Source organism: Typopeltis vanoorti, chromosome 15 (assembly GCF_054136105.1).
Source record: "Typopeltis vanoorti isolate ZY-2024b chromosome 15, IOZ_Tvanoo_1.0, whole genome shotgun sequence".
Classification (NCBI taxonomy): Eukaryota; Metazoa; Arthropoda; class Arachnida; order Uropygi; family Thelyphonidae; genus Typopeltis; species Typopeltis vanoorti.
In genome coordinates, this window is record NC_143563.1 from 26,451,071 (window position 1) to 26,472,941 (window position 21,871).

The 21,871-nt window shown below is 35.4% G+C and overlaps 1 protein-coding gene across 1 annotated transcript in view; it reads right to left on the bottom strand.

The window, feature by feature from the left end:
- Positions 1-326: 326 nt before the first annotated feature.
- The window catches only part of LOC150098529 (uncharacterized), an 83,574-nt gene continuing 62,029 nt past the window's right edge, over positions 327-21,871 (bottom strand). Inside the window, exons 2-4 of the mRNA XM_090405837.1 lie at positions 9,442-9,587; positions 5,091-5,844; positions 327-539 (exon numbers count right to left, since the gene is read on the bottom strand). Of these exons, the coding sequence (XP_090261963.1) occupies positions 510-539; positions 5,091-5,844; positions 9,442-9,530 (873 nt within the window). The 5' untranslated portion in view covers positions 9,531-9,587 and the 3' untranslated portion in view covers positions 327-509. The remainder of the gene's footprint in view (positions 540-5,090; positions 5,845-9,441; positions 9,588-21,871) is intronic.

Consider the following 21,871-nt stretch of genomic DNA (forward strand, 5'->3'; position numbering starts at 1 on the left):
GGTAATAATAATAATAATAATAATAATCACACTTTTAAAATGGCTTGTAAAATACTTCAAATTATTGGTTTCTATTTGACATTTAGCGAAAAATTTGCTAATGAGTTCAAATACTTACAATAAAAATCGACAATCAGGAATCAGGAACAGTTTAAAGTAAAAAAAAAAAGTGTTCTTTAAAATTTCGAAGTAATCCAATTATTTTATTCGTTAGAGAACAACAGCAATTTATGGATTGTCTTTCCACGAATATGCAAAATATATACTATATAGACACATATAAACGAGATTAGTTTGATAACATCTGCGTTACAAGTAATCACAAATATGCTTTTCTCCCCATTTTAATTTTGCGCTTTATAACTCCACTTGGATGACTGTAAACCGAAATATTTCGATGTCACTTCCTTCTGTTCGTTTCAAACGAAAGGAAGTAGTCTGGTGTTTCGAAGACTCTGTTGTAGTCCATTTTGCATTTTAGCTAAAATCACAGTCCACCATGATTTAATTTATTCATATGGAGGTGGCGGCTCCGTTCCCTGAAAAATAAAATTATGAGCCTATTAACATGAATAAATTATATATTCGCCAAGGAAATAGTTCGCTAAAAAGTATAATTATTCCTGGTTTAAGTGATATATACACATTAGATATATTTATAATTTAGAACTTTATTCGGTATGAATGAAGATGCAACAACTGGAGGTGTTGCATTCTTGGAGAACAAAAAGGAAAGGTGGTCCCAGAGGACAGAGATGTATGGAATGAAAGAGAAGGATAAGAAGTTCGTTCAGCAACTGTCCAGGCTACGAATGGATGATGACCAGGAAGCGCTCATGCTTTTATAGACTTGGAGGAAAGTGCATTAACAACCGTAGTCTTTTCAGTAAGAACAGTGCACAGGGAACACCTAAATAAAAGCACGAAACACAATACTGTATTTATAAAAATGCGGCTAAAGTTTCATAGAACAATCTCCAATTAACTGGAGACTCTTTCGTTCAGTATTCTTTGATAAACGATATCAGATCCCACAAAAGCAGATCCTCGTGATGGATGGAATTATGAAGAGGATAGTTTGGACAAGTGTGATGTCATTTCCGGTTCTGTTAAAAAATAGCAGACTAGTGAGAATATGCGTACGTGATGGTACATATAATTGATTATATTTAAGCCACAAATGTTGTGCAGTTTTTTTTTTTTTTTTTCCTTCATACGATTAGTTTTTGTGCGGGAGAGATTTCAGGTCCGTAGTTGTAGTAGATTTGTTTATGATGCCTTTTCCTGATTGGTGATGGCGAAGATTTAAAGAGCAGGGACCTACAGTGTGAGGATGAAAATTTGAGGAACCCACACCACAGTATCCAATCTTCTTACCATCCTTAACAATATGCCTCCTACTTTCCACTATACTAGGATTTCGCGATCTGACAGAATAACTGGAATTAGAATTATTCGCAAACTGATTGAGAAACTTCCCAACACATATCCCCAGGTTCGTTTTTATGAACTATCTGAAAGAAACAGACACTCCAAGTCCAGCGGAGAGGAAGATGGTACTGCGCGACCACAGATTCGAGAGCCCTGTGCATGGCAGAAGAAGCGAATCCATTCTGATATTAGGGCAATCAATGCGTTTCGTGGGATGAGTGTTTATATTACACGTCGGAAAATTAGTTTTTCTTTTATGAAAATGCTAGTTTTTAAAGTGGTAACTATTTTGCTTTTACAACTGTTGGAAATTTTTACTTATAAAGCACGTCATTTTGCGTGTTGGTAACGAATTCGTACATCGTCTTATTTCTTTCTCTCCTTCAACATGAATTGACTCTTCTTGGCACATTGCCAGCCAAGGGTCTTGCATCTCTGGTCCAACAGTATATGTGACCACGAATATGCGGTATTTTCTCTCAGACAGTCGAATTTTTGCTTCTGCAAAAGAAAATTCGAGATAAACTAAAGATAATAATGCGTCTAAGTTTCATTGTGGATTTTTTTTTTTCTTTTGTGTTAGTAGTTAACATAGCTTTTGCAACATTAGGTTTCATGTCATCCTGTTAGGTGAAAAGATACCATTTCACCACCCCCATAAACACGTGAACTGTCTTGAGAGGTGATCACCCAGTCAGCGCGTAACACAGATAACCGGTTTTGGCCAGGTCACCTTCATGTAGTTATTACATCCTGGCATTATCCAAAAATGTCATTTGAGAGTATACAATTAGTTTATCCCGTCGGTAGTCAACATAATAATTCTTGGGCTGATAGGAACTGAACAAGTAATATTCAAATGAAGTCTATCAACAACATTAATGGTAATGGAAACAGTCTTTGAAGTGATATGCAAATAAGCAAATATCAAGGAGTGGTCAGTATTCAATAAGTGCATTCACAAGATCATCATCATCATCATCATACGTATCAAGGATTTAGGCCTAGTATGGCCTGTTTCGGCCTTAGAAGTCATCGTTGAATCGTTTAAGAGGACGTCCTGGTTTTCTTTTTCCTAATGGCTTTCACAAGATAATTTAATCATACCCTGTTTGATAAAAAAATAAAGAAAGAAATAAAATATTATTTATTTATTTTTATAAATTAATTTTTTAATCCCTTACCTTATATTTCTTTATTTATTTTTCATTCTTATCTTACATTGATTGGTTTTATAAACTTATTTATTTTGTGTTGTTATCTTACATTTATTTATATATTTTATATTTTATAGATTTATTTATTTATTTTTATAAATTTATTATTATTTTTTGTTTTATCCCTTATCTTGCATTTGATATATTGGAATCCATTTAAAGTTTTGAAGCCAGAATGGCGAGAAATCAAAGATTTGTTTATTTAATTGAGGAACTAAAAGAAACTGAGTGTTTCCTTTAGGAAAAACATGTCGGTTCTATCAGTGGCACACCCAGAAGGGGGTGGGGGAACAGGAGGCCCTGGTTCCCCCAAAGAAAAAGAAAAAGAAAAAAAACTCAAAAATTTTCCAAGATTCTTTTCCTAATTAAAATTCATTTCTTTTATTTACGTTGTGTCGTGTCTTCTATTTCTATACAACTTATGAATTAGCGATCAGTGCAGATGCTCAGTCATAGGTCGTAAGCGATGCGTAGTGCGTATTCACAAATCGTCTACTCAACTCGCGATCCCCCAAGATTAAACCCTGAGTGCGCTACTGGGTTCTATTTCCATAAACCCAGAAACCTTAGCACAGTAAGTAAAAATGGATGTCAAAACGTAACTTTTTTTTGTTTCATTTTTAAAACTGAATATTCTTATGACGTTAAATATAAACCCAGTTACTTTTGAAAACAATGGATATTTTATTATTTGGCATACTGCCCATCAACCTCAGGATGTTTATCAAGGTGAACTAGGCTACTGTCACTGTGTTATAAACACAAGGAAGTTCTGGTGAGTAAAAGTATATAAAGATTAAAAAAAAAAAAATGCGAGGAGGGGGAAGATGGCGACATCTATCGACGTAAGTAAAAAATTACATTTGAGTAGCAGCACTCAATATAATATCTAGTTATTGAAATACCGTACTAAGGAATTTCTGCAAATGGAAACAAAACCATCTTTTCTTTTCTTTCTTTTTCTTCCCACTTTTTTTTTTTTTTTTAACTTTCGCAACTCATTGAATAACTATACAAAGCCTAAGGGAAAAGCAGTGGCAATACAGGTGCAGTTCATCATGACATTGTGTGGATGCACGTATGGGGTTTAGAACTGAAGTGGTTTTTCTCAAATTTCACTGTGACCAAAGGTGCTCAACAATGCTGCAACGCACGCGCGGGAGCCAGCGTGCGTTTTGTGTAAATATACAGCAAGTCCATAGTTTTATGACCTAATTGGTTCCTGGAAAACAGTCGTTAAGTGAAAAGTCGTAAATCGTACCTAAATTCCCACAAGCCTCAATGTCATGAATCGAGATTATGTTTTTAAAAACAGTTTGAAATATATATTTCAGTGGTAGGCCCCTTTCATTAAAATTAAACCGGGCGTATGGTAATGATTCTTTTATCACGTGCTCAAGGGTTTAAATATTTTGCACAAGTCCCAAAACAAAACCATGATTATCATCTTTTCGATGGCCACAACGGGTACACCTGGAATTTGCACCTCCTGGAGCGACTGTCAATCAAATTTACTACAAAGAAATCCTTGAACGGTTGCGGAAACTCGTCTTACGGGTACGTCCAGAGATTGCGATTGATTGGATCTTACATCATGACAATGCGCCTTCTCATTTTGCACTGCCAAATCGTGAGTATTTAGTTTAAAAAAAAAAAAGCATTCCAATATCAGAACAGCCACTGTGACTTTTTTCTTTTCCCCAACTCAAGAATAACATGAAAGTATCTATTTTGAAACTGTAGACAACATCCAAAGAGCCACGACAGGGGGTCATAAACGAGCCAACAGAAGAGGACTTCCAATCCTGTTATACCACATGGAAAGAACGTTGAAACTGGGGCGTTTCGTGCGGTGTGTGTGTGTGTGTGTGGGTGGGTGAGTTACTGTGAAGGTGACCATAACGTATCACATGATTAACTGAATACACAAATTTATACGAAATTTGTCTCATTACTTTTCTGAAACTTAATTGGATAAAAAAAAAAAAACATGTTGATTCAGTTATAAGAACTCATTCATATCAGCTAAAATATTTTACTCTTGGTAGTACGCTGTTGTCTCCGTCAGTCGGTTACCTAAATTTCATTAAAATCCTTAGAGCCGTAGCAAAGCTATTATATATACATATGCAGATGGACAGACAAAACGAATATGAATAGTGTATGAGAATGTCATCTAAAAACGGAGAAAGTGGTTAGATGAGAAAAAAGTACCTTAAGAAACCTCTAGAGATTTCTTAGGTGTTTTTTCATTTGAAAATGCCTGCTAAAGAGTTTTTAAGATGATTGTTTATACCTCAAAAGTCTCTCTTTCTCTCGCATTTTTTGGATCTGTGCTCTGCAAACGAAATTGCCATTGCTTTTCCCTCAATCCTCGCGCTTTTTATACAAGATGGACACCGTTAGTATAAGAAACTATTAATTTGACTACAAATAACTTACATCCAAGACAAACACATTAGGAGGTTCTGTGGACCTTGGAGGAACTTGAGGAGGTTGTATTAGTCTAGGAGGAACTTCTGGAGCTGTCTTACTTTCTTCACATTCTGTGGTTTCTTCATTGCGTCCATATAACCTTCTTTCGTCATCTTCCTCATTCGCAATTGCCCCACAAATGTCTTGAACACCCTCATTTTCCTCTTCTTCCTGTTGCACTAGATTATCAGTAGGAGAAGTAGGAACCGAAGCGTCGTCATATAAATTAGGTGACTTATTTTGAAAAATCGAATAGTGCACATGACCAGTGATCTTACGAATCTCTCTACCAGACATCGGTGCGAAACAGTTTTTCCTATCGTTCGTGATATGAACACACGAGTTCTGACGAGAGGTATTATTTGGAATCGAGTTGTTTTCCCCGTATTCTTCTAACGGAGGTATGATGATGAAAATATCATCGCTGTTCAGCGACTCGATTTCTCTGAGATCGTCCTCTGAATGCTGGACACTCGAGTGAGGATTTGATGAGTCCTCTGTTTGGTGATCTGTGCCGTTAGGAACAATGGTTAGCATGTCGTTGCCTGTCAAGGGTTCCACTTCCTCCCTGATGTCATCGATGGCAGTGTTGGCTACCACATGCTGGCGCGGAGTCCTGCTGACAGGGGTTACGACAGTACCATTTGGCCAAGATGACGGATGGGTCCATCCAAAGGTATGAAGCCGAGACCAGCGGCGATCTTCTATTAACAGCTTCCATCTGTAAAAGAAATAAAAGTTTTAAACTGTTCCAAAGGATTTTAATTTTCCACAGTTTCAGTTTGATTATGTTCTACACGATATACAACGTAATAATAGCACAGTATATATATATATATACAGGGTGTTCGGGATAAATTTGACATATTTATAATTAATTATATTTTTCCGTAAGTTACATGTATTAACACACACTTCTCTTCATTTAAAAGTTTGGACCCTTCTTCATTCATATACAAGATGTCAGAAAGGATGGATAGCTGGAACCCACCTGAATCATGGAAGAGAATAACTTGTATCATGATGATTCGTGCCCGCCATCAAAATAAGGATATTACGACTGCTGCCCAATGCTCCCTGAATACAGTAAAAACAATCAGGCATGAACTAGAGACTTGCAATGGTGACTACGAGGATGTAGCAAGAAGAAAGATCCCTAGCAGACGATCTGATTGCGTTCGTACAGCAGAATTCCTCGCAAATCTGCAGGAACAGGTGTTGAAGAACCCTGGCATTGGAATTCGGGCTTTGTTCGTGGAGTTGCTAACTGTAGTCAAGCCCTGGATAACAAGGGTAGCCAATGGTAGGCCGTATGTATGGCAGCAGGATTCGGCCCCTTGCCACACCTCTGGGAAAAGTCAAAAATGGTTGTCTGAAAATTTCTACGACTTCACCAGTCCAAATGTTTGGCCTCCAAACTCCCCAGACCTTAACCCCATGGATTATTTTGTATGGGGCGCAGTTGAAAAAGACACCAATCGCACTTCCAGTAATACAAAAGCCCAGTTAATGGATAAAATTAAAACAGTTTTTGCGGCCCTTCCCAGGGAGACTGTAGCATCAGCTTGTTCGAGGTTCCGAAGCAGAATTGAAGCTGTGATCGATGCTAATGGTGGTTATTTTGAGTAAATCTTGTTGATAGTATTGTAATTAACTCTGCCTGTAATGTTTTTTTGTCAATTCATTAAATTTAATAGATACAAAGAAGATTTTCTTTTTCCTTACGAAACTGTCAAATTTATCCCGAACACCCTGTATATATATATATATATATATATATATATACTGTGCACTGGATTAGGAGAAGTAGGAACCGAATATATACATACTAGGGGGCTCCGCCTCCTGACACCTACGGTGCCCAACTCCCAGTGTTCTGGACTGGTAGGCCGGTTCTCCTTGAATTCTGATGACTCGAATTTTGAAGACTCGACACTCAGGGCAGCCCCTGAGTTTCAAAACGTTTCAAATAACTTGACAAAAACGTTACATAAAAACGTTACACAAAAACGTGACAGCCTACATCCGTTTCAAGCCGACGTCACATCCGTTTCCAATTTTAGCTTATCATTTTATAGTATATATATATATATATATAGGATCCTGCATGAAAATCGAATTTATCAGTACCATTTCCAAGAAGATCATCATCGCCTATTGGAATTTGTCAGTGGTTTCTACAACAGACATGGGATGACAAATGATTTCGTCCTTGTGTACTTTTCGCAACCAGGCGATGTTCACTGGGGATGGTTCCTCTTCTTCTTCCTTTTTTCGTATTACGCCTATTGGCCTGTTACGGAGCTGTCCTAAACCCTTCCAAATCGTCCCGTCCCTAGGATATGGTGGTTAGCCCTATGTTGTCTGTAGATGTAAGTGTTCAGGGGGCCGGTTGGCCTGTTGTGGAGAACGAAAAAACCAGAGGTTCCGGGTGAAAAAAAAAACCCTACCTCCGTATGAGTGTAGACGAAGCGCTTTTTGGTCTTTCCAACCTAAAGGGCTTCGTCTATACCAACTGAGCTACGGAGGCTTCTTTAAAATATTCTTGTAGAAGAAAGCAAACGCAAAATACCTTTATGAATTCTGTCAGGACAATATAAGCAGATGAAGTTGCATCTCACAGAAGACTGACCTGTAGCAACCTTCCTGACGCCGCTGGAGTGCTTTTAACAGAGCTCTTCGAAAAAGCGACAACCTTATTGCTTGCGATCGTCCAATTCAGTAATTTCTTAAATATTATGAAATATTTGTTTCATCTCAATATGGAAAATTAAGAAAAAAATCTTTTATTTTAAATAAAATTTCATTTCAATTTCAGGGATGGTATTTTCAATATATTACGACTACCACACGTGGACCAGTCAAAATCCACATGCAGTTGACTTTGTCTAGTGAAGACATCCGGCAGCAGTTCTCCAGCAACATATGGTTAGGTATCGCTGGAGAGAGATTAATAGGTAGAAAACATCCTCCATGATGTGTTCGATGATGGCGAAGAGGCGAAACGTGCTAAACGGAGCTGCATCACGCTTCAGTTGTTAGGTCTGAGTGAATATTGATCTAAGGTTTCCTGAAAGTTCCGAGTGGACCGATTTTTATTTGCGGGGCCATTTGATATGTATACACCGCCTTCAGATAACAGCCTGGAACTTTCGAACGTTTGAGCCTGTCAATGGCAAGAGAATTCAATTGAAGACCCTCTGTGATAATCCTTTGATAACTGACAAAATAAACATCCTACGTTGTTGGGATTTATGCCATTCCTAGTTAGGCGCTATTTTGCAACCCCTAAATTCAACAAAATACGTAAAAATGGAATGAGATTATTTGCGTGAAATATAATATGAGTCTGGTATTAAATAAGTTAATAATCAAAGACTCATACCATTGAAAGTTCTACATATGTGAGAGTCTACTTGCAGAGCAAGTGACATCACATAAAAACACATCACGAGTTTATTATTATTATTATTAATTTTTTTTTCTGTGAGTTTGCAGTCTTGTTCCGTATACGGATATATCTTGGGGCAAAAGAAGCCCTATCTCCGCATAAACCATACAAGTGCTTGATTAGTCGTGTTCAAGGCAGTCCCATCCTATGCCTGTTTGCAAAACGAGCAAACATCCTTTGTTACTTCTAACTGCAGCGCCTACTTTAACATAAGACTATACTTAAACAAAGGCGATGACGTTGGTATAGGAGAATTCAATACAAAAAAAAAAAAAAAAAACGGCACAGGAAGTTATTAGAAAAGCATTATGCAAAGTAATAACGACAGCAGGGATATTAACTGTAATAGGCCTGCTGTCGTTAATAATTATCAACCACGTTAAAAGAGGAGGATAAAAATTTTGTGCTCTTAAAAGTAAGAAGACGAAAGGAGATGTTGATGACTTGTTCCCTAAACAGGGTGAAGGCTGAAAATCGAGGAACCCTTACAATTTTTGAAAAGAAAAAAAAAATCATTTGTGGCAGTTATGTGTAACTGGATTTCAAAATAAATGATTAATATTTAGGAAGTACACATAATTTTTTTTTGACTGAATTACATGCATTATTATATTATAATTCAAAGGATATGCGTTATGCGAAACCTTGATACCAGAAGGCGAATTTTAAAAATTTTCATAGCAATTATTGAAAATTCGGGATGCTGTTTAATAATTAACTACAGTAATAACAACTTCCGTTGTTCAGCAAATGAGAATTATTTCATTTATTATTCTACACACCTTATTCAACTTCCACAAGTGTTTTTGCATTACAGCATTAATTGTAATTGAATAATAATAATAAAAAAATATATTTTTTACTTACAACCAGTAGAGGGCGAAGGTAAGTCCTCCAAGGATGGTGAGACTGACCACAACGATGATGACAATAAGGGCCTCTAAGGAGATGAGCATAAAGACGTCTGTTGGTTCTCAAAAGATCAATATCTTCTGAAGTGCACTGTTATTTGCCTAGAAAATAAACCAAGTGTGTCATTACAAGAGTTATTGATTCAGATATTTCTTTCTATTACACAGCTATATATCTAATATTAACAGTAAGAGAAAGGTTATTTTAAAACACTGTTTACAAAATAATAATAATAATAATAATAATAATAATAATAATAATAATAATAATAATAATAATAAATAAATAAATAAAATGCTTATAATTTCCACTACTCGAAATCATTGCGAATATAAATTTTATCATTAAAATAAATAACCTTTACGAGAACCTTCCTAGCTTCTTTGTAACTTTCGGCGAATTTAAACCGGCAGGAGAAAGACATTGATTTGATTCTAGTCAGCAACTATAGTAATATTCGCATTTATCTAGACATATTGTTCAGTGATTCCCAGATTAGTCCATCTTCGAAGCAGATTAGGAGGGATTTTTAACCCTGCAACTCAAAACAATCAAATATAATGCGAATAATATTAATTAGAATTAGGAACACGGCATGACGACATTATAGCGTATTCTCGTCATATTTCATACTATAATAGAGACAGATGGGGAGTAGCCACCAACTGATTTCCAAAAGTTAGGGTTTAAAGAGCGTTGCCTCCTCCGTTTGGGGATTGAACAGTATTACAAGATTAAAATAAAATAAAATAAATGTTGTAATTTTTTTTTATTTTTTAAAGGGAGTAAGAAGCCCTCCTTGGACGAAAACGATACCAGAATATGGCAGACATATGAGGCCATATTTTAATCCTAATCCTAACTAGTATGTGTGACTGTAGTCTGAATTCCAGAGCCAATCTTTCTGAGTTTCTGTGATCGAAAACCTGAGTTTCTTCTGCAGTACTTAACCTTTTCCAAATAACTGGAATGAAACCCATAAGGTCATTCTTTTGGTGATTTCGTGTCAAGAACTTTAATTTCTTTTTATTTTATTTTTTTTATTATTGTTAAACTAGATGCTTTGCCCTTACAGATCAATCAATAACCATTGGTTAGAATATTATTTTCTTCGTCTTAATTTAATCCTTATTTTACTTCTTTTTTTTTTTTTTTTTGTATTTCGATCTCAAGTGATTCTTATATTTCAATCTTGTAAGTAGAAAAATGTATAATAGTTGTCCACGTGACTCGAAGGTGGCAGTATTCTTGTCTGTGTCCAAAACGATTTATTTTATTTTTTTAAATTATCGACAGAAATAACAAGATTAATTTAAAACTAGATTCATCTAAGTAAAAAAAGTCGTATAATTTCTTATATACAAATAACAACAATCTTACCATCCTTGACGAGATTTTATGTCATTTCCCCGATTACTGAGCTGGAAACACAACACTCGGTCTTTTTAACTTCTCATAAGGGAAACAAATGCATTCTCTTAACTAGTTATTGCAGAGGAATTGAATGATTTGTTTTGAACAGATGAATTACATGGTTCCATTTGAGAGGCACATTAGTTCTTGGAATTATCGAAATGGTTGATAGAAAAAGCCTGTTGGGTTAAACGAGGCTTCTTTACACTTGCAAAAAAAAAAAATATATATATATATATATATAGAATCTGATGTATAATATAATACGAAAGATAATATCCATTTTTATTTTATTTTTTAGGAAATGGATAGGATTCTGTTGACAGCCAAGCAAATCGAAATATCAGAAATGAGATATGTGCTTTCATTTTTAAGAAATTAGAAAACCGCACTCGAAATGTGATAAATGGACACGAAAATCAATATGGACAATGTTGTCATGTTTACTGAAAGAATTTTGTAATGATGAATATTAGAAATATGAATAATTGCACTTTCCCCCCTTTTTCCGTAATTTTCTAACGAGCTTTTAGGTTGCTACAGTATAATCGAACAAAACAAAATATAAATTAAAAAAAAAAAAGGCACGTGCAAGGTGATACGTGATTTTCAAGTCCTATTTTTATGAATAGTGTAAAACTGGTTAGTTAACAATACATTGTTGCATTCAAGCCAGTAATATATTAAGAAAGCCAGTTTATACTTCCGCTTAAATGAATCCTAAAGCTGTTGAAGTAAATGTGTATTTAAAGGGAGAAAGCAACAGGTTTGTCAGCTCAGCTGACAGAAAGGATGCAGCTTAGTTACACACACACACACACACACACACACACACACACCCTTTGGATACTCCTTAACACGGTTGATTTTCATAAGAAAATATATGAAATTATTAATTTTTTTAAAAATTACTTTGAATTAAATTGATCTATTTAACAAATTTAAATAGATTGATGTTGGTCATTTACCTAAAACTAATATGCGTCATGTAAATCATTAATTTATGTGCCTAGTAAACATATATCATTCTCTGTATGGGATTCGAACACTAGGCTTTTCAACGAAAGGCTGCCAACTGAGCAGTGGACTGTAATACATTATCAGAGGCCTATTTGCTGTCACCATATTCAGGGTCAACTTTAAGTTTTGTCACAAATGACCAAAAACTATTCAATGCCTTTTTAAATTAACTTTAGTTATAATTATTATTATTATTCTTTATTTTATTATATATTTATTTTGTAAATCAGCATCTTTTTTAATTAGAAAACCAATTTTTAAATGTCCTGCCTGACTATACCTGATTTCTCACCCCTCCCCCGCTAGGACTGCATGATGCAGAAGGTGGTCCAAATTTGAATCCGAGACCATTCTTTAAAGGTCTCGGATTCAAATTCTTTAAAGATCTCGTAGGGTATCGTACTCGGTATTTCACTAAGAACCATGTGCTTAAAGTACTTTCAAAATGTGGCAATTTCTAGGAGTGCTGGGAGGGAATGAAAATGAGCAGAGGGAATTTTCATAAGTTGGTTTACCTGAGCAGAGTTGAGACGATTTTTGGAGAACTATTTGAAAAACAAAAACACACCATACAGATTACCCAAAAATTCAACCAATACGAGGAATTTATTAAATTTAATAATAACTCAGTAGAATACGTATTACAGACCGTCAGAGAAATTAAAAACTGCGTTATAGAGCTAACGGAAAGACAGCATAATCTAATTAAAGAGACAATGGAACTATGACAAGAACTAAACTCTTTAAAGCAACAGTACGAACTCTTAAACCAACAGCAGTATAAAATGATCTCCTGATAGATGGTCTCCCAGAAATTGCAATGGAACATCTAAAAGAACACCGTAATACAACTAAGCCAAAAAATTGGCGCTCCCTCCCATTGAATCAAAAGATATCCAGTCAGTACATCGGTTACCACAAAAAAGGAAGAGAGAAAATAATTCCCGTCCTCCTCTCGTCGTGGTGCGACTCACCAACAGCCCAACAAAAATTACACTTAAAAATTTAAAAAGAGCCCACGACAATACCCAATATATTTGTCCGAATACTTAACGCCATATTATCAGAAACTATTCTACCAAACAAGGAAAGTAAAAACAAAAAAATTACCAGTTTATGGGATAAGATATATATGGATAAGATATATGTGGATGTGTATATATGGATAAGAGACAGCAAAATATTCCTTAAAAAGACACAAGACGCAAAACCAATCCAAATAAAATCCGTAGAAGACCTCAGCAGGCTGCCACATTAAAAGGAAATTTGACGACTCGTAAAGAAGGGAACAGCACACCAACCTACATGAATGCAGACCATCAAACAGATATAATCACCCCGAACATGATAATTGCCAATTCTGAAATCAATAACAGAATGGAAACGAGTGACTATCCCAAAAAAAAGACTATCTATCTCCACATCAGCATCAGAAGCATTCAAAAATACTGGCTGACCCTGCAAGCTTATCTGAAGGAAGATATAGACAACATAGACATTTTAATACTGATTGGAGTATCTACGACAAACGAAGAGGCAACCATCTACCAAATGCCACACTGCTAACAACACAAACACTGCAGACAAACAAAACGAGGCGGTGGTATAATAATATTTACCAAACATAAACTATGAGTAACAGAAATAAACTATAAATTAGAATACGCAGAAAACATATGCATCGAAATTAAAAACATCAAACAAGAAAACTCTGAGAATAAACGCAATATACAGACCACCACCCAACTTAAACACTACAAAATTTCTAGATGAACTAAACAGATGGCTTTCAACCACGAAAGTAGGCGCCTCAGAATACTTGATAATAATAGGAGACATGAATATAAACATTAGGAACATAAATAACAACACAGAACAATACCTAGACCTATTATCGGCATATAACATAACCCCATCCATACAGTCGTATATATGAAAAGAGATAGTCGGAAATACAACAACCTCATCCTGTACTGACCATATAAATATACGGGCCCCTCCAAATAGCAACACAGCAGCCATCACAACATGCAAACTGGCAGACTATTATTTCACAGCATTACAGTTACACACTAAACCAGAACCCATAAAACTCACTGACACTACAAACCAGTATTATAGCATTCTAAACGAAACAATAGTAAACGATGAAATCAGAAAAACAGACTGGATGCAGATAGCATCTTTAGACACCGCTGAAGCTGTATATAATAACCTTAAACTTGCATTTAATAAAATATATATCAAAGTAGTAACAAAAATAAAAATAAGCTTCCAAACGAAACAGAATCCATGGATAACAGACTACATATTATCAGACATACAAGTAAAGATGCCCTATGGAAACAACTTAAGAAGTCGCCAAGCAATTTTGCTTTACAAGCTGAATACAAAAGAAAACGGAATCTCTTAACAACACAGATTAGAACGGCAACAACAAATTAACAGCAGCTCAGAACGACATAAAGGAAACCTGGCACCTGATTAATAAAATACTGGACAATATACACAGAACCACTGTCTCAGAAACAATAAAACACAGCTCTGCTTGCGACTCCCAAATCCCTCAAACAGTTGGAAAACAACTTTAATAAGCACTTCGTGAACTTTGTCCAAAAAATACAAGAAACAACCTTTCCTCACACAAACGAACATTCTCCACTTGGTCCACGAGCAACCCACACGATGTGGTTTCCCACAAAAACAAAAGAAGAACTATCACTGGCAATTCAACAAATTAACCCTAACAAAGGACTGGGGATAGACGGAATCACGACCAAAAGACATCAAGAAACACTCAACCAACCTATGTCCAGTTATTCAAAAACTATTAAATAAAATCTTCGAAACGGGACACATACCAGAAACACTAAAAGAAACATTATAAGTAATTATAGATCCATCGCCACGTTCGTTTTCTGTAATCAAGCAAATCATGGAGCGCATAGTGCATTGCAAACTCTCCACATACGTTGAAAATTTTCAAATCATACTCAAAACACATTATGGCTTTCAAAAAAATAAATAAAGGAATAGCAACACTCCTGGACGATTTCACAGATAAATGCTGCATTGGATAAAAACAGAATAACATTAGTCGTATTCATTGACCTAACAAAAGCATTTGACCCCCCAACACACAAAACCTTGTTAACGAAACTTACCCATATCGGAATCGGAGGTCGTCTACCCTAGTTCTTTAAAGCATACATGAAAAACAGGAAGCACATCACACGTATAGGATCACCGTACATCAAAGAGGTACCAGTAACCTGTGGAGTACCGCAAGGAGCTGTCCTATCTCCCATTCTATTTAACATATACACACACACGATATAAGCCATCTTCTTCTAAAAAGTAAAATCTTCTAGTACGCAGACGACACGGCCATAGTAGACGACACGGCCACAATAACGCAAATATCGCTTACACAAATATGCAGCACGACATCAAATCACTAAGTGGTTAACTGATAATGGCATATACATAAATCCTGGAAAAACAAAGCTAATAATATTCAAAAATCCCGAAACCCTGCCAATAGAAACTAAATATCTCACTATCCGACATTTATCCTCCTATACACGAAGCACTGGACCTAAAATCACAACCATCACACATGTGAAAACAACACGCTATCTCGGACTTTACTTCTATGCTGATCAAAGTTGGAATAGCCATACAAACTACCTACACACCAAACTTAGGGTAATCTCAAGCAAACTATACCGATTAAAAGATATTGCCCTAACAAACATAAAAATACTAATTTATAAAGCATTAGGTGAAAACATTTTAAGATACACAATCACATCATATGCATTCTCCGCAGACTACAGACTTAACAGGTTACAATGGTTACAAGGTGAAATGATAAAACTGATATTCTGGGAACAACCAACACTTATGCAGGCAGCACGGACAAAACACAAAATATTTAATAATTATAGAGTAAGAAGAACAACAACATATCAGATAACAAGACCACAGTCAACAATTTACATAGCATATAAGTACAGCAATCACTACGGCAAAGCCACCTGAAACTTCTACGTACCTGACATGATAAACAAACTGCAGTTAGATGACAGAAACTTAGGGACATACAGAGAGCTAAAACAGGCACAATATAAATATTAAAGCGACAATGAAATCAGAGAAATTCCTGTTTCTCTCTCTCCCTCACACACACACATACACACAAACAAACACACACACAAAAACAAACACACACACAGAAAACAAACACACACACAGACATATAAATAAAACTTATGATAAACCCCTCTCAAAAAACACCACTACAAGGGCACAAGCAAATACAGCATATCGAAATCCAACCCAACTTGCAAAAAAAAAAGTTAAACTGTGTAATAGCAGTTGAAATCTTCCAAGCACGTACCATCAAGCAGTAAAATCAACACCTCGCTTGTGACCAATATAGAAACATATCCATGAAACAATTGCCGTCTATTATCTTCCTCAGATAAGCTCGGCAAAGTTTCGAGGAAGAAATCAGAAGATTCCCCAAAGAAAGAAATTAATACATTATACAGAAAAAAAAGAAAAGAAAGAAAATCTGTACGAATTTCATTGTTACAAAAAAAAACAGAATTATTTCCTGTTGTAAATATGTAACATTATTTGTTGTGAATATGTAATCATAATTTTAATAATAAGAAAAGGATTGATTTTAACAAAATGTAAGCAATGTATATATCATATGTAATCAAATGCATGTTTGTATGTATGCAATGTATGTATCACATGTAATTTAAATATAAATTTTAATTAAAAATTGTTATTATTATTATTATTATTTAAAAATATTATTAACTTTCAAGTATTTATTATTTACAATTGTAATGAATTATAAATATTATATATATATAATTATTGTATCTATGTATGTAATTTATCTGAGACATAACAAAATGTTAAAAAATTATTATTATTATTATTATTATTTTATTTTTTATTTTTTTTCGATGCTCCCATATTTTAAGTTGCAAAGTAGATCTTTTCTTGTGAATTAAAATTTAAAGTACATCAGTGAACTCCGTTCTTCAAGACGAACATATAGATGTAAAAACTGTAAGTATCTGTTAAGTAATAAGTAAAATATAAGTATTCAAAGTTCGAAGTATACGTTGGTCAACTACGCGAGAAGAGAACAAAGGAAGTCGCCATATTAGAAAATACAGCAAGATCGTTAAACAAGAAATATGAAGTGCTACAAATGCCAAAAAGACCTAACGGGGGAAGAAAACCACGTAATATGTAGGAACTGACAAAGAAACATGCATTTTTTATGTTCAGGTTTGTCCGAAACTACCTGGCAGCGAAAATCAAACAAGAATCGCGACGAGTGGAAGTGTCCCCATTGCAGAGACAACAAAGGAACGTCGCCTTCGACCGCAGGCGGAAAACAGCCAATGCAGAAAACAACCGCAGGCAGTAAACAGCTATCAACAACAGAGGGAATTAAAAACAAAGAAAACAACAACGGAAACCCAGGTGAGGAAACCCATCTTTAAATGCATTACTCGAAAACAGATTACAAAACCTAAAAGACTGTTTAATCGATTTTGTTGGAGAACTATTTAAAAAACATACCGCACAAATTACAGAAAAATTCAACCAATATGAGGAATTTATTAAATTTAATAATAACCCGATAGAAGGTATGTTACAGACCGTTAGAGAAATTAAAAACTGCGTCAAAGAGCTAACTGAAAGACAGCATAATTTAATTAAAGAGACAACGGACCTACGGCAAGAACTAAACTCTCTAAAGCAACAGTACGAGCTCTCAAACCAACAGCAGCACAAAAATGACCTCCTCATAAATGGTCTCCCAGAAATAGCTACGGAACATCTAAGAGACACTGTAATACAACTTAGCCAAAAAATCGGCTCTCCCATTGAATCAAGAGACATCCAGTCAGTGCATCGGTTACCACAAAAAAGGAAAAGAGAAAATAATACCCGTCCTTCTCCCGTCGTAGTGCGACTCACCAACAGCCTAACAAAAACTACACTTATAAAAGCTAGCAGGATTAAAAATCCAGTAGTAAAGGATCTGAAAGGAGACCACGACAACACCCCAATATACTTGTCTGAATACCTTACTCCACACTATCAGAAAATATTCTACCAAGCAAGGAAAGTAAAAACAGAAAACAATTACCAGTTTATATGGATAAGAGACAGCAAAATATTCCTTAGAAAGACACAAGACGCAAAACCAATCGAAATAAAATCCGTAGATGACCTCAACACGCTGTCACATTGAAAGGAATATTGACAACTCGTAAAGCACACCAACCAACATGAATGCACATCATCAAGCAGACGTAATCACCCCGGAACATGATAATTGCAACATTCTGAAATCAATATCAGAATGGAAACAACTGACAATCCCCAAAAAAGGACTATCTATTCTCCACATCAATATCAGAAGCATTCAAAAATACTGGCTGACCCTGCAAGCTTATCTGAAGGAAGACATAGACAAAATAGACATTTTAATACTGACTGAAGTATCTACGACAAAGTTAGTTAGGAGAATGAAGTAGAGTTTCACATGCTTCTTTATAAAGGCGTTCCATGAAACGAACAACACAAACACTGCAGACAAACAAAACGAGGCGGTGGTATAATAATATTTACCAAACATAAACTAGAAGTAACAGAAATAAACTATAAATTAGAATACGCAGAAAACATATGCATCGAAATTAAAAACATTAAACAAGAAAACTCCCTGATATTAAACACAATATACAGACCACCCAACTTAAGCACCACAAAATTCCTAGAAGAACTAAACAAATGGCTTTCAGCCACGAAAGTAGGCACCTCAAAATACTTGCTAATAATAGGAGACATTAATATAAACATTAGGAACATAAATAACAACACAGAACAATACATAGACCTATTATCGGCATATAACATAACCCCATCCATACAGTCGTATACACGAGAAGAGATAGTCGGAAACACAACAACCTCAACCATGCATTGATCATATAAATATAAGGGCCCCTCCAAACAGCCACACAGCAGCCGTCATAACATGTAAACTAGCAGACCATTATTTCACAGCATTGCAGTTACACACTGAACAAGAACCCATAAAAATCACTGAGACTACAAAACAGTATCATAGCATTGTAAACGAAGCAATAGTGAACGATGAAATCAGAAAAACAGAGTGGATGCAGATACCATCTCTAGACTCTGCTGAAGCTGTATATATTAATCTTAAACTTGCATTTAACAAAATATACAACAAAGCATTAACAAAAATAAAAATACGCCCCCAAACGAAACAAAATCCATGGATAACAGACAACATACTAACAGACATACAAAGAAAAGATGCCCTATGGAAACAACTTAAGAAGTCGCCAAACAATATCGCTTTAAAAGCTGAATACAAAAGTAAACGGAATCTCCTAACAACCCAGATTAGAACGGCAAAAAAAAAAAGAAATTATTACAGCAACAAATTAACAACAGCTCAGAATGACATAAAGGAAACCTGGCACCTGATTAATGAAATGCTGGACAACATACCCAGAACCACTGCCTCAGAAACAATAAAACACAGCTTTGCCTGCGACCCCAAATCCCTCAAACAGTTGACAAACAACTTTAATCAGCACTTCGTGAACTCTGTCCAAAAGCTACAAGAAACAACCTTTCCTCACACAAACGAACATTCTCCATTAGGTCCACGAGCAACCCAGTCGATGTGGTTCCCCACAGTAACAAAAGAAGAACTATCACTGGCAATTCAACAAATTAATCCTAACAAAGGACAGGGGATAGACGGAATCAGACCAAAAGACATCAAGAAACACTCAACGGACCTACTTCCAGTTATACAAAAACTGTTAAATAAAATCTTCGAAACGGGACACATACCTGAAACACTGAAGGCTGCATTAATCACACCCATACACAAACAGGGAAAAAGAAACATAATAAGTTTTAAAAGAGGTAAACCGTGAGTAGACATAACTATACATAATAAATAACGGAAAAACTCACGTAGAAATATTATTTAATAGTATAATTTTCGCCTGTGTGTCACAGGCATCTTCAGTACAATTAGGCATAAAAATTAAACACTAACTGACAATTCCAAAAAGCGCCACCTAAGTAGCTGGTGTAAGATAACTAAAAAGGTCAATAACTTTCCTAAAAAAAAAAAAAAAAAAAAAAAATTTAATACAATAAAAAGTTAGGAAAGATTAGCTGATTTGTAAAGTACTATCTCCCATAGAGGGGATAGACGTAAGCCGTCGGATCTGTTTAAGTTAGGAGAATGAAGTAGAGTTTCACATGCTTCTTTATAAAGGCGTTCCATGAGAAACTGACTTTTGTGAAGAACTTTTGTCTTTCTCCAGTGAACGTATAGCAAAAATTTTAAAACCACTGAATATTTTTGTTGCCTTTCGACCGTTTAGAAAAATCTCCACCTTTCTCGCTTCTCCAAAGGACAAGCTTCCACATCTTAATCATCCAGGTGTCTACCAGATTCCGTGTTCTTGTGGATTATGTTATTTCGGACAAACGGGAAGATCTGCCTCCATTCGGCTAGAAGAACACCAATCTTATATTGAATACTTTAAACCTGAAAAGTCTGGACTTGCAGAACATGCCATCTTCACTAGACACAGAGTTCATTGGAGAAAGACAAAAGTTCTTCACAAAAGTCAGTTTCTCATGGAACGCCTTTATAAAGAAGCATGTGAAACTCTACTTCATTCTCCTAACTTAAACAGATCCGACGGCTTACGTCTATCCCCTTTATGGGAGATAGTACTTTACAAATCAGCTAATCTTTCCTAACTTTTTATTGTATTAAATTTTTTTTTTTTTTTTTTTTTTAGGAAAGTTATTGACCTTTTTAGTTATCTTACACCAGCTACTTAGGTGGCGCTTTTTGGAATTGTCAGTTAGTGTTTAATTTTTGTGCCTAATTGTACTGAAGATGCCTGTGACACACAGGCGAAAATTATACTATTAAATAATATTTCTACGTGAGTTTTTCCGTTATTTATTATGTATAGAAACATAATAAGTAATTACAGACCTATCGCCACGCTGCCTGTAATCAACCAAATCATGGAGCGCATTGTACATCAGAAACTCTCCACATACGTTGAAAAATTTCAAATCATACCCAAAACACAATATGGCTTTCAAAAAAATAAAGGAACAGCAACACTCCTGGAAGATTTCACAGATCTAATAAACGCTGCATTGGATAAAAACAGAATAACATTAGTGGTCTTCATTGACCTAACAAAAGCATTTGACACACTAACACATAAAACCTTGTTAACGAAACTTACCCATATCGGAATATGAGGTCGTCTGCTCCAGTGGTTTAAAGCATACACGAAAAACAGAAAGCACATCACATGTATAGGATCAGCACACAGCAAAGAGGTACCTGTAACCTGTGGAGTACCGCAAGGAGCTGTCCTATCTCCCATTCTATTTAACATATACACACACGACATAAGCCACCTTCCCCTAAAAAGTAAAATCTTCCAGTATGCAGACGACACGGCCATAGTATCCATTCACAACAATGCAAATATCGCTTACAAAAATATGCAACACGACATCGATCAAATCACTAACTGGTTAACCGAAAACGGCATATATATAAACCCTGGAAAAACAAAGCTAATGATATTCAAAAACCCCCAAACCCTGCCCATAGAAACTAAATATCTCACTATCAAACATTCATCCTCCTATACACAAAGTGCAGAACCTAAAATCACAACCATCACACAGGTGAAAACAACACGCTATCTTGGACTTCACTTCGATGCTGATCAAAGATGGAATAGCCATACAAACTACCTACATATCAAGCTTAGGATAATAGCAAGCAAACTATACAGATTAAAAGACATTG